Source organism: Diplotaxodon limnothrissa, linkage group LG17 (assembly GCF_057381915.1).
Source record: "Diplotaxodon limnothrissa isolate DT_005_m linkage group LG17, D_limnothrissa_male_GT1.1, whole genome shotgun sequence".
In the NCBI taxonomy this organism is placed as follows: domain Eukaryota; kingdom Metazoa; phylum Chordata; class Actinopteri; order Cichliformes; family Cichlidae; genus Diplotaxodon; species Diplotaxodon limnothrissa.
Genome location: NC_140612.1, coordinates 14105066 through 14119486, shown reverse-complemented (window position 1 = coordinate 14119486; position 14421 = coordinate 14105066). Strand labels below are relative to the sequence as shown.

Below are 14421 nucleotides of genomic sequence, written 5' to 3'. Positions count from 1 at the left end.
TAGTCTCACTAGGTATATGGGTAGCAGCAGGTGTCTTCCTCCCCCATTGTTTCTCTGAGAAGCTGCAGTCTGTGATCCCAGTGAACAGCTGTACTGTAACATACTGTGAAACTCCAGACGTGCCAGCCTAAGTCTGTGTGTGTGTGTGTGTGTGTGTGTGTATGTGTGTGTATTGAATACTTGCACTCTGCATTCCTGTGGTCAGCATGCCGTTTCTCCAGCAGAGCTGCATGCATCCTTGTGTTTATGTATGTGCGTAGGCTCAGCCTTCTCTGCTAATAATGCACCACACAAAGTTCTTCTTTGTCAGATAAAACATTAGCCCGCTGTATCTTACCTAATTTATTCAGCAGGCTCTGCAGTCTGAGGAAAATATAATCTCCAGATCAGGTTTTATTTTATTGAATAGAATTCATATTTGTTCTAAGCAAGAAGGTATACAGTACACGCATTCACAGTCTGATCCACCTAACCATCACTCACTGTGATCAGAAAAGTGTGTGTGTGTGTGTGTGTGTGTGTGTGTGTGTGTGTGTGTGTGTGTGTGTGTGTGTGTGTGTGTGTGTGTGTGTGTGCATGCGTTTGGAGTTGGAGGGGTGGAGGTGCTTGGCAGTTGTGCCCACATGGGCTTGTGCCATTTGGAAAATGTTTTGCATGGTTTAATGGTAAACTGAAGAGGCTTTGTTCAAGTGAGAGCAAAACAGTGCACAGGAAAACGCTAAAGGAAAAAAAATCATCCTAAAGTTTCAATGCATAGTTTGTTCAGCAACTGAATTGGTTACTAACCAAGTTTAGCATATCACGCTAAGAGCTGAAAGTGACGAAATGAACAAATTTACAGTGCAACAGGGAAGGAACTGAAACACAAAATGTCATGTGAAAACTTGAGCTCTTTTGGTCTGGACCAAAGTGATGGACCCACCAATATAACTCTGGTATCTTGAGCTACTGTTTTAGGAACAGAAACATATTTTTCTGTAAATAAACTTTAAGCAGCTAGAAGTTACATGTTTCCTGACTTCTTTTTAATAAAGCACAACATTCAAAGACTAAAACTATTTTTTCTGTTCAGCAGTTCAGGGTAAATAACTGTATTTTACCATCTTAATCAAAAACAATAATAATAATAATTATTGAATGGTGATTTTAGTCAGAAGTATACTTGATTATTGATTGATTAATGTATTTAGCAAATTAGCAAAAGACCATTTTTCACCTGAACATGAGTAAGGATGACACAAGGAATCTGATTAAATCATTAGTTCCAGCAAATAACTGAGACTTCTAGCTGCCATTGATAGTAATGACTCTTGTTTACTGTGAGCGGAAACATGAACCAGTGTGAACCACAGGTTGCTGAGAGTGGAGGTTGGCTCAGCAGTTTGGATTTGACAAAGATTTTGTTGCTTTTTCTGTTTCAAATGAAGAAATGACTATCCTTCCCAAAACATCATCTTCTTCTTTTAACCCACACTATTAACATAAGTTGATGTCTTACATGCCAACACTTTTTTTTCTTTCTTTTTTTTTTTGAGCATCAAATTTTCATCATTTTACTTAAACCACCAGAGTGTATAGTATCTGGCAAACCTGGATGGTTACACTGTCCATTTAGTTTGTTGTGGAGTATATTTGACTCTAGACTTCATTGGCAACATTCAGTCCATTAATTTATACATTTTTTTCTATTGTATGTCTATGTCTGCCTTTATTTGGATGATAGCTGTGATCTTCCTGGACTTGGATGAAAGCTGTCTATCAAAATTCAGTGGACAGATGTTTCACACATAATTCCTTTCAGCTCCTCTTTCCTGGAGTTGTGTTTCTTTCTGCTTTACCTTCTTCCAAGCTTCTTTAGACTGGCAAGATTCATTGTATTGTACATTTATAAATATCATCTTCCTGCATCTTTTGCACTCAAGCAGCCTCCCGCCTACACACTCTGTTACAGTTAGCACTAAGCTTGCTCTTGTTATACCTTCTGCACCTGTGATTTAGCTTATGTTTATTTATTCAGTAGATGCTTCAAGTGAATCCATGTTGAATGAGACACAATCCAAATAAAAATGTGTTCATGCACTTCAGTCTATCCGGAAAGATAAATGCAGATTAACTCACCTTTGTTGCTTGGAAATTGTGCTCTGGGTTCTGTAGTTTCGGTGTATCCAGTCTGTTTGTATGTAATTATACATAAGGTTATATCCTATGATTTGACTAATAGAATAATACAGTTGGTCTAAGGTGTTATATTTTTGTATCTTTAAAACAACTGAGGAGATTCACCAAAGCCCAGTACTACATGAACAAGCTTTATTTTGAACTGAGAATCATTCAAACATGAACAAAGCAAAGAATCAGTAAGTGGAGAATTTTATTCTTAAGAGCATATATATATATATATATATATATATATATATATGCTCTTAAAGATACATGTCCTGTCCTGCAATGCAGTCTTATAAGAAACTTGTAAAGAAATATATTGCATGAAAAATCAGTTTTCTATTTTCATGCGTAGCACAGGTTGGGTTTTTTTCATCTTTAATTTGTACCTTCCTGAAAGTGTGTAGCTATGGATACTGTATAGCATAGCTGCTGCCAGTGAAAGGTGTAAAGCAGGCTGTGGATTCAGTCACAGAGCAGAATCTAAGGTCAGAGGTCAGGTTGGGGTCAGCTGGTGTTGCCACACGTATGGCTGTTCTGTAATTAAGCAAACATGCTGGGATGAGGGGAGATGAGCCACAGATGTGAAAAATCACGGTGAAGATAATCGACCGTGGGAACGGTGGGGAGATGAGAATTGGCTGCATTCCTGGAATCATCCCCAGAGAGGAATATAGACAGTGACTGTGGGAATGGCTGCTGCTCTCCCTTCAGTGTGTTCCCCGTAAGAGACAACGACACCAACACAGCCCGGGATTATCTTTGCTTTCTGAACTGCACATTATCGCTTATGTGTGTACATGTGCGTGTGTGTTTGTGTGCGCCTGGTTTTATTTATGTAACTTTTTGTGCACTGAGCTCTTGACCTTTAACCTTCGAGAGTTCAATTTGAGTGTCAACTGTTACTGTTTGGTGTATCGGATACTGTGTGGGAATGTGGTGTTTGTCAATAAGTACATTTCTTTACATATTTATCCATCTCATATTTCTGATACTGCACCACATTTCAGTGATTGGTGTCGCACTTATTCCTCTACAAAAACTGATTCACAGAAGATTGTTTCTTAATTTTCAGGCAACATACCAACTATTTCATGGTGTTAGGTTTTCAGGAAGAAGGGTTCACTGTTTTTCCTTCATTCTTTTAATTTTTCAAAAATAATTTAGATATTTAAATTCTTAGTTGTGCTGAACAATTAATTTGAAGAGGTCCCTTTTGACTCTAAGTATCTGATGTGGGTGCTTTTGCAATAAGTAATGATATTATAACACTAATCTATTATTTTTTTTGCATGAACTACTTTTATCTTTAACTTTTATTAGTATATTTTCTGGACTGTGATGCACTTTTCCTTGTAACATAAAATAGCATCTTTGCATATGCAAGAACCCATTTGTTTTCTCTAAGACCTGCAGACAAATAGCTGTGATGAATAAGCATTCAGATATGACTCTGTAAAAGTCACTCTGCAACACAAACAAAAGCCCTTCAAAACTCTGTAAGAAAAGGAAGCCGTTTTAGCCGAAGCACAGGTAGCTGTACCTAGCTTCTATTCAAATTTTGTTATTTGTCAGACGCGTTTAGAAATTCAGTCACCAACTGACCAGAGAAGTGCCAGTTCAAGTGGCACCAGTTTCTAGTTTAAAGCATACAAAATAAACTTTTTGATATGTTTGAAAGGAGCCATTACCACAGCAGCTGCCATTATATTGACACTTTACATTTAAACTTTAGGACATTTGTTATGCCATACAGAGTGTTGGCACTGTAAAAATGTATGTGAACATTAAGCTGTGGGAAATTCATAGCATCATGGCAAGAAGCCATAGCATTTCACTAGTGGCTGATGAAAAATACGCTCATTATTTGCTATATTACTCCTGGATTTAATTTAGAAATGTTCCTTTATACCACTATGTTTTTTGTTTGTTTTTGTTTTTTTTGTTGATATGCACCAGAATCCAGACACGGTTAGTTAATAATAACAGGACTTGTCACCCAGAGAGTTGATATTGTCTTTTAGGTAACCTTAGGAATTTAAGGACAGAGAACATGTAAGCTAGTTAACTTTAAGTTTTACTCTTTAAACTGTTGCACAGTTTATTCTGTCACACACACACGGTGTACTTTACACACTGGGCCTTATTTGTAACAAATTCTTTGAATTCATTAACTCACTGTCAGCATGTAGGATTATATAATCCACTTGAGATGATGCCGCTTGTCCAGTATGATCACAAACAAAGCTCAGTCAAAATGCCTCCATCTACCAGTACTTGAATGGAGAGAACGAGCGGAAGAGAGGAAGGGGGAGGTGGGGGGGGGGGGGGGGGGCAGCCAGCCAAACAAGGAGCTCTTTATAGTGACTGACTATTTTCTCGGTGACTCATCGTAGTTCACAGTCCTGTCTGCAGTCTGAGGAAGCCTGCCCTCATGTTTGCTGAATGACACACTGCATGATCAGAATGCCCAGTGTGGATGTTTGGAGTGACCCCCATCTCTCCTGGAACACACACACAGACACACACACACTGTCAATTCACAGAAATGTACTTTCTTGGCAGACTGGCTCCGATAACCTCTCCCTAACTCTCTTCTGTATGTGCGATTTGAGTTTTAACTGAATGTTAGTCCCGATGGTTACACAGAATTTTTTCTTAAACAGAGCTTAAAAAATGGTCAGTTTGGTAAAGTCAGCACTACCGAAACATCAGCCATGTATCCTTTACTTTTAGCTCTTTTACGTAGCAACTTAATTAAAAACAGAAGCCATGTGGGCCTGTTATGTTTTCCTCATTTTCTGTGATAGTCTGGCCATTTAGCAATCCAAGGTGATAGTCCATCCCAGCAGTACTGAGCAATTGCTAATTCACATTATCGATAGTCAACCAAGAAAAACCACAAGTTTGACCTTACCTACATCTTTAGCACAACAACTATAGACTGGAACATTTACAAATACAGTATGTATCTTGGCCAAACTGTTGTGAACTACAACCTCAGCTGTGTGCATGTGTCTGTGCAACAACGTGATTGGCTCATATATTTTTGTAGTTCAGCTGTTAATTGGTTGTCTTGGGCGAAGAAAAGGAGAGTCAGCTTTCTCTTTATCAATGCAGAATTCTCCCAGAGATTTCTAACTGGGATTTGTTGAGTGTCCAACAAAATAACCAAGTGCTGTTCAAACCTTCTGTTTGCAAAAGGCAGCCAATCAGAATAAAGTTGGCTTAAAGGTTGTGTGATCTTAATATACGGTACTGTGTGACGTGAGGTGCGCAAGATTCAGTTTAGGACAAACAAAAATTATTTTGGATCATGAATCATGCAAAGCTAGTCTACTAGAGTCCAAGAATAAAATATAACAACAGAAATCTACACAATCTAAACAAGTCTCCATAAAAGGTGAGAACAAATAAATAAATAAATAAATAAATAATAAATACTTTAATATACTTTAAAGAATTATTCCTTATATGAACAGTTTCTGTCAAACCTCAACAGGTGTGTTTCAACTCTCAGTCTATAATCCAAACAAAGGTAGGGTCCCAAACAAAAGCTTAAACAAGCACCAGTTAGCAGTGATTTTGTGGGCTAGTTTCTGGAACTACGTCGAACCCTCGTATGTTTTTTTTTGTTTTTTTTTTGGACACTAAACACAGTAGAATAGCAGTTGCTTCATTTTGTATTCCTTTTTTTTTTCCAGATTCCCGGAGTTTCCTGGACAGCATGAACCACGGCAGCAGCTCCACAGAGGGAGAGATATTCAGATCAGACGTTCCTGCTTCCTGTCAGAGGATCTTTGGCTCCATGTGCTCAGTGTCATCGGGCAGCCACCTCCCACACGCAGACAGGTACACAGACACTTCCATACCCATACTCACCGGGTATGTTTCCAACGAGCAGTTTTGAATGACCATATGAATGCTGGGTAGAATCATTTCTGAAGTTTTACAGCTGCAAATGCTGTAAGTCTCCATTCCTACCACACCCCAAAAGCACAAAGGTGTTCTTTTGAGTTCAGATCTGGTCCAGCCACAGAAGCACATTTTCATGCTCAAGGAACCAGTTTAGGATGAATGAAAATAGCCAATATAACATGATGCACATAGTCAATAACGATACATGCTAAATGTAAACAAACTGATTGTGGCTTTTGAGACATGATTGATTGGTTGATAAGAAGCCTAAATTCGCATATCTGCAAAGGGTGGGTTGACAGCATTTTAAAGGCTGTGGCTTAAGAACAGGATGTCACTCCAGATCATAGGCCTGTGAAGGCAGAAGCCAATACTTTTGGCAATATAGTGTATGTTGTAACACTTCACACTGATGCACTGCCTGACCTTGTGTTTTTCTTTTGTCTTTTTTACGTGTATGCTTTAAATTCCACATCATAACCTTCTCTCCCACAGCTCCACTCCTCCTCCAGTGTGGCACGACCATACTTCAAACTCCCTGAACTCCCCGTATCCTTCCCAGCCATCACCTCCTCTATCTCTCAACTCTCCCAATGCCCACAGTTCTCCTCATGGGCCCGCAGGGGCCCACAGGGGGAGGGACAGCACAGACTTGTCCTCATTATTGTTGGGGAATGGTGGCCTGGAGGAGAGCCTGCTGGAGGCAATGGAGGGCCTTGGTAGTTTTAACCTGTTTGGAGAGGAGGGCCTTGCTCCACTGTTGCCTGAGAAAAGAAGGGGAGGTGAAGGGGGAGAGCTTAGCTCCCGCTCCCCTTCACTGAGTGGATATTCTAGCCCTCGTAGTGGAAGCAGTCTCAGCATCCCTTTCTCATCTTCCATGACCCCTGACCCCTTAAGAGGAATCAGTGGGGCCTCGTCACCTGGAGCAGGTAAACAGTCCCACATAGATTCTCTGAATGTGTCACTGATAATTTATTTTCTCTGATCCTGACATGAACATTTCAAACTATAAAGATAGCTTTGTAAAACTCACCACCCCAAACCCAGTCTTACTATTAACAACTTTTTGAACCAGAACCACACAAATGCAGCAAGCATCCTAAACTGAAGATGACTTTCATTTCCTTGACCAGATACATCAGACTGTGCACTACACCAATTGGCTTTCTTGAACTGTCCTTGTCAAATCAAACATCCAAAGCTATCCTTTTGGTTTATTGAGCTGGGGTTGTTACAGGATATGGTAAAAACAGGAGAGATTTATATTACAAAGTTGATCCAGTGGGACATTTTATGCTTCCACCTCAGGATTGAAGGTGGATTCTAATATCAAAAGAATCTTTGTTTACATTAAAGTAAAACAGAAAATGCTTCACTGAGTTGACAACAATTAAAGGAGAAAAAAGGCTAAATGCACACATCAGGGAAAGCACCAAATAACAACAGTCACTTCAAGGTGCTTTATATTGTAAGGCAAAGACCCTACAAATAATAGAGAGAAAATCCAACAATAAGATGACTCGCTTTGTGCAAGCACTTGGTGACGATGGGAAGGAAAAACTCCCTTTTAACAGGAAGAAACCTCCAGCAGAACCAGGGCTCAAGGAGGAGTGGCTATCTGCTATGACCACTTGGAGGTGAGAGAAGAGAGACAGAACAAAACCGATGCTTTGGAAGAGAACCAGAGGTTAATAATAACTAATAAATGAATGCAGAGAGGATTGTAAACACATAGTGGGTGAGAAAGGTAGTGAAGAAGAAACACTTCTGCATTAAGGAAAAGCCCCTGGTAGCCTACAGCTATTGCAGTGTAACTAAGAGAGGATTCAGGGTCATCTGATCCAGCTCTGACTATATGTTTTATCAAAAAGGAAGCTGGTTCCACAGCAGAGCGGCCTAAAAGCTGAAGGCTCCGCCTCCCATTCTTCTTTTAAATGTCATAGGAATAGAGGGAGCAACAGTAATAGTGATCCAGACGTCTGAGAGCAGTCTGTGCTCTGTTGGGGTGATGTTGTGGTACTATGAGGTCTTTAAGATAAGATGGGCACTTCTCCTCATTTACAATGAGAAGTGTTTTTCGAAAGCTCAAATATGTCAAAACAGGCATCACTAAATTGAACAGCTAGCTAATTAAGGTGTAAGAGTGTTTGAAATGTAATAACAAAGAGCCCAAAATATATATGTATAATACATGTATAATGTAAAGCTGTTTTCAGAGTCAAATCTGGAAGACAGAATTTGTTTCATAATGATATCCCATTACTATCTGTCCAGCATAGTCACTCAGTTCAGGGAGAAAAAGCTGAGTCACTCACAGGTCTTTTGCCTTTTCAATCCAATTAGCTAATTTCATGTTCTATATTATAATATGTTAAAATGATCAAGGCTCTTTAGGAACATGATTCAAACGTGACCACATGTTGGCTGTTAACTTACCGTTGGTCACTAGTTAGGTTTTGTTATAGAAAGAGTAAGAGCAATCTTAATCTAAGTTGCAAAGTGGTGGCACCAAAAATCACGAATCAGGCTAACTGAAGATATTTTTGTCTGTGTGGCTACACGATGTGCTCACCCTTTAACTGTGAGTCTGGTCATATTTGGCTCAAAGTTGGTGTGAAACCTAACAGAGAGCTTTAACCTGTGTCTTGCAGACTCTGGCAGTAAGCAGGACACTGTGAAGTTTGTTCAGGACACTTCCAAGTTCTGGTACAAGCCCGACATTTCCAGAGACCAAGGTAAATATTGGTCTTGGACCACAGTGGTTAATGGCCACTTGTGAGAAGATAATACACCCTCGTGCAAAGGTTTCCTCTATGTACAATGCAGACTGAGTCTAACTTTAGCTTATCTCTGCTTCCTCCTTCTGTTGACCTACTGAACAGCCATCGCGGTGCTGAAGGACAAAGAGCCGGGTTCGTTCATTGTCAGAGACAGCCATTCATTTCGTGGCGCATACGGTTTGGCCATGAAGGTGGCTACACCTCCTCCAACAGTGATACAGAGCAAAAAAGGTGGGTTGAATGCCATGTTCTGCATACACAAACTTTCTGTGAGCTGCCAAGAGAGCACTGCAAAAATGATATTTAAAGGTGCAAACCTCAGCACTGTGAGTCAGCTAAATGGGAGTGTGCTTCCTAGTATTTTGGACTTTTATCACTATTTTAATTTACAGTTCATGTTAATTAAATATTAACCTTTGATGTAATTTATAGATATGAATAAACTAAGCCATGAGGCCATGTTTTGCAGGAGGAGATCTGTCTAATGAGCTGGTGAGACACTTCCTGATAGAGTGCACACAGAAAGGTGTTCGGCTTAAAGGATGCCCCAATGAGCCTTACTTTGGTGAGAAACATTTCACACGCTATGATCCAGATTAAATACCCAAGTAAAACATAACAGCCTTGACCTGATCAAAGTCTAACGACAGCTAGGAGAGCAGCATGCTTCCTCATAGCTGTTTATAGTCCATCCCAGGTCATAACAGACAAGCACCATGCTGCCCCCTACTGGTCATAACACTGGAGTGCAGCTGACTCATCTCAATAGTCATACGCATGATGATTTTTGTTGACAGGAAGTCTCACAGCGCTGGTGTGTCAACACTCCATCACGCCACTGGCTCTGCCCTGTAAACTCATTCTGCCTGACAAAGGTAACGAAATATAAATTTATATCACAGAATGGGAACACAAGTGGAGCAGGGAATCGATTACCTCAGTCAGTTAAGCACAGGATATTACAAAAGGGGCACTGCAATGAAGATGCTTTAAATACAGTACTGTGCAAAACTCCCTGACCGTTTTCAGAGCAAGTTTTTTCTATCATAAAAAGTCACTGCTTTTCCTAAATGTTTTCATTCTTTGTTTGACATCTGTATATGAAAAAGGACTTCACAAAACAGTGCAGTAAATACCTAAATACATTTCCAAATGGAGTGTAGCACAAAGAAAAATGCTTTGATACATTTTGCTGAAGAATTCATGGGCCATATCTCACACCATTACATTTCTCTCCACACTTTGCTTGGATGGAGCTGAATCTGCTTACATTTATTTCCATCTATATTTTCTTATATATTCATTTTGTTTACTTTTTCCAAAATATGCAAGACAAATATTTTCAAATTAGTTCCTGGTCTTTGAAAGTCACTCGGATTTCCAAATCATTTTATCTGGAACACGCTTGTCATAGTTATTAGGAACTGAATTTTATGAGTAGGTTTTACGTCGTTTGCAAACAGCAAGACTTTCCAAAAGGAAAACAACAACCAATTGTTGTTTTCCTTTTTGTATATTTTTGTACAGTTATGGTTACAGATTCTCCCAGCGTGTCAGTACGCTTGTATTTTTAGGGATTCATTTACACCAAACCTACCCTGAATCAACTCCATCAGTCAAGGCTGACTGTGGCCCAAAGAAAACTGGATGGGCCACAATTGGGCTAAAGAATGTTGCCATGTACAGTCTTTGTATGCTCTTTCCAACGTCTCGACATGTGACTACGATATATTCAAAAAGCCCAAACTGAGAAAAATACTTCAGTTAGATGGTTTATCCCCACGCTTCTGAATATTCACAAACTTTTACACTACCATGTACTAGAGATGAAGCAGGAGTTACGTACCTCGTGTCTGCTTGGTTACAAATGCAGTTTGTTTTGTTAACGCACTGGTGTAATTTGTGAGTTTTTTCAAGAGAGCTCATCACTATCTTGTGTTTGCAGATCCACTAGAGGAGCTGAATGACTCCTCTACACAGACAGCAACGAACTCAGCAGCTGAGCTTCTCAAACAAGGAGCAGGTATGACATTTTAAATTAATCTGTGCACACAGAATATTCATTTATTATCAGCAGAAGCTTGTCAGACTTGTTCTTTCTTTGTGCCGTTGTAGCGTGCAATGTGTGGTACCTGGGCTCCGTAGAGCTGGAATCTCTCACGGGCCACCAGGCGGTCCAGAAGGCGACCACAGTCACGCTCTCCATGGATCCGCCACCTCCCTCCACTGTCGTACATTTCAAAGTCTCAGCGCAGGGAATCACACTCACTGACAACCAGCGGAAGTGAGCATTTTTTGCACCTGCAGGCCAAACATACACAAACACACACCGATAAGAAATCTGATGTGTTCACACAGACTCTTTGTTTGACTCTGCAGGTTGTTCTTCAGGAGACACTACGCTGTCAACACTGTCATATTCTGCTCTCTGGACCCGCAGGGCAGGAAGTGAGTACTGGACACGGATAACAAAAATACAGCTTTGCACACACTTCAAGGCATCTGTGTAACAAAACAAAGAGAGGTTTCTCCAGGTTCAGTCTGTACTCATGAAGTAGGCGTCTGATACTTACAGGACTATGGCTGAAACATGGCTTTCAAACTGTGAAACAAAAGCTTCTTGGGTCACTGTTAACATCCCTTCATGACCCACTTTAAAGGCATTGTGTGAGAAACATAGGATGCTAACTGCTACTAAAGACAACATGAACAGAAAGTGTGCTTTGGAATAACACAACTAGTATAATTCCGCCATGGTAGCAGCATGGATATCAGTGCATATCCACATATGCATTTCCATAAACTGCATATATAAGATGGATATAACTTCCAAGTCGAAAATGTCTCTCAAAATGATTGAAGAAAAATACGATTTGTTATTTAATTCAGTAAGCCTAATAGTCCAACGTTACTGCGGATGGATGCATGGGAAGAATGTGTATTTTCCAAAACAGGAAACAAATTTTTAAGAATTCACAGAGTTTAAAGAATCGAAACAGACTCTGGCCAATGTTTACAGGAAAATGAGTACAAAAAAGTGAACAGGTTATATTACTGAAGAATGGGAGACGTTTCATGGAAAAGTGGTGAAAAACACATCCTCAGTTTGTACCTAAAATGTCCTTTTTCGCATCAATGAGACTTTCATTTCATTCATCAGGGTTACCTTATCTAAACTCAACTCACTGAACATATTGTGTCAAAAGCTGACACAAGTGTCATGATTTTAATTTCTTCTGTCCCAAACAGGTGGACACGAGACAGCGGCTCCACTGCAAAGTAAGTCAGCTTTAGAAAGGGTCTTCTCGTGCATGTTGTCAGTTAATCAGAGTGTGCATCATGGTTAGAAAAATCATATGAATTTCTTTTGTAAATGTACTAAAGCTGATTAAACTGTAGAGCTGGTTCTATATCAATATTAATATCGATCAATATCAGTGGTACTCATTTTTGAAAATCCAGTTGTTTTGTTTAATCTTTGAACTATTGCTAAAAATGTCAAACAAATGGAGTCTTACTGTACTTTGGTGAGGACCACAGCTCGTTTCCATCTAATCCATGTTTGGCGTTAAGTCTCTGTTCTGAGAGGTGAAAAGTTTCCCTGCTGTTGTGTAAATTTCTCTTGTGTGTCTCTCTCGTTTTCTTCCAGGATCTTTGGATTTGTTGCCAGAAAATCTCAGAGTGAGACTGAAAACGTGTGCCATCTGTTTGCTGAGCACGACCCTGAGCAGCCTGCGAGCGCCATTGTCAACTTTGTCTCGAAGGTCATGATCGGGTCGCACAAGAAGTAGCGAGAAAGAGACTTGAGCAGTGGAGTAAAGAACTTGGACTTATAGGAATCCTGCCCAAAAGGCATATAAATATGAAAAACTTTGAACCCTTACACTCCAGCGCTTTCAGCTCCTATTCCTACCTGCGGAGTACATTTGTCTTTTGCACTGCAGGATGCTAGCACCAGAGGGAGCCAAAAGTATGAAAGTCAGTTCACATTTTGGCTATTTTCTTGAAATTTTATTTTGAAACTTATTCTAAACACACTTATGACATTGATCTTGCTTGTGGCAGACAGTGAAAACTGCCCATTGTAACACACTTATTTCAAATCAAGGAATATTAGATAGTCCACACACAAACACATATTCTAAACACAATTTCAATTCTGATTTTTCTGTGTTTTACTTGTAAAAAGAGTCAAAACAGGTTTCATCATCAGCTTTTGTAAACTAATTGTTATGTTCAGTGAAACCAACAATATTTTAGCATGACAGGCAATATTTTGGTTTCCCTGTACTTAAGATGAATCATTTATGTCATGTTTATGTATTGGTTGAGATATTTATCCATTTTAAAGATGTGTCATTGTCTTTATTTTCCCAAAATATATTTGTCATATATTTTTTGTATATTAACACATATTGTACATTAGCATTAAAGGAAGTGAACTTAAGAATTTATGGAGTTTTCTTGCAAATTGTGGAAAAATACTTTGTAATGTTTTACACAGTGAGCTATTACATATACAGTTGTTCATGTGTCTTTTATTGATCCGGTTTGTGTGCAGTTATTATGCCCTAAATTTTCTCTTTGGATCTTTTGATGAATGTCGATGAATCTCTGATGTATTGTTACTGTTTCCATGTTACAAAATGGTTTTTTCCATTCAATTACTGGAGCATGTCAAAGATTAACTTTTGTTTGTTTCTGTCGCTCTGATGTAAAGCCAGAAATCGAGTGTACCGTTTCAGTCCACCGCAGCTTAACAGTTTGATCCTGAGAGCAGACACGTGTCCCTTGACAGTTTTATCTGCCCATTCAAACTCTGCCCAATCAGACATGCAGAGCTACCCGGTGTAGTGACCCCTTATGATTAAGCAAGCTGAAAGTAACTTCAGATCAACTGATCTCAGTGTCATCACATTGGCTCACTCATTTAGGTCGCAGTATTTAAGCTCCTGTAGCCTGTCTACATTTATGTATCTGCAAGCCGTTTTGCAACCCACCTTCCCCTCAGATCCTTCTTTCTAGCTCCATCTGAGTTAATCACTGTCATCCCTGTGCTGGTTTCCTCATGAGAGAAGTCTTAGATCAGAGCCATACTGCAAAATTATAATCACTGTAGGTGGAAGTGATTTAAATGGGGACTGGAAACTGGAGAAGGTGGAGTGGTAAATTGACTGATTCTTACACACTGCTTTTGTACTCATGAGCACTCAAAGCGCTTTATTTATAGAACTTGCCTCATTCACACCAGCACTTGTTTCTGTGCTTTTTCTATCTAACATTCACACTGTGATGGATGCATCAGGGAGCAGCTTGGGGTTAGTATTGTGCCCAAGGATATTTGACATGCAGACCGGAGCAGGAAGGATTTGAACCAACCTTCAAATTAGCAGATGACCTTTTCTACCTTCTGAGCTACAGCTGCCCGAGTCTGGATGAGTGTCAGAAATGTATAAAAGAATGGAAATGCCATTCTTCTTTAACTATATTGTTATTGACTAAAATTTCTTTTCTTTTTTTTTTCTTTTTTAGCAAAAACTAGTTAACTGTGATTATTATT

The 14421-nt window shown here is 39.5% G+C and overlaps 1 protein-coding gene across 2 annotated transcripts in view; it reads left to right on the top strand.

Annotated features, from left to right (window-relative positions):
* The window catches only part of LOC146614721 (tensin-3-like), a 55532-nt gene extending 42407 nt beyond the window's left edge, over positions 1 to 13125 (top strand). For both annotated transcript variants that reach the window (XM_085375633.1, XM_085375630.1), the window contains 11 exons: positions 5868 to 6015; positions 6577 to 7010; positions 8733 to 8816; positions 8964 to 9092; positions 9331 to 9426; positions 9659 to 9736; positions 10807 to 10884; positions 10977 to 11145; positions 11241 to 11309; positions 12111 to 12140; positions 12511 to 13125. In XM_085375633.1, coding sequence (XP_085231759.1) covers positions 5868 to 6015; positions 6577 to 7010; positions 8733 to 8816; positions 8964 to 9092; positions 9331 to 9426; positions 9659 to 9736; positions 10807 to 10884; positions 10977 to 11145; positions 11241 to 11309; positions 12111 to 12140; positions 12511 to 12652 — 1457 coding nt within the window. In that variant the 3' untranslated portion in view covers positions 12653 to 13125. The remainder of the gene's footprint in view (positions 1 to 5867; positions 6016 to 6576; positions 7011 to 8732; positions 8817 to 8963; positions 9093 to 9330; positions 9427 to 9658; positions 9737 to 10806; positions 10885 to 10976; positions 11146 to 11240; positions 11310 to 12110; positions 12141 to 12510) is intronic.
* The last annotated feature ends 1296 nt before the right edge of the window (positions 13126 to 14421 follow it).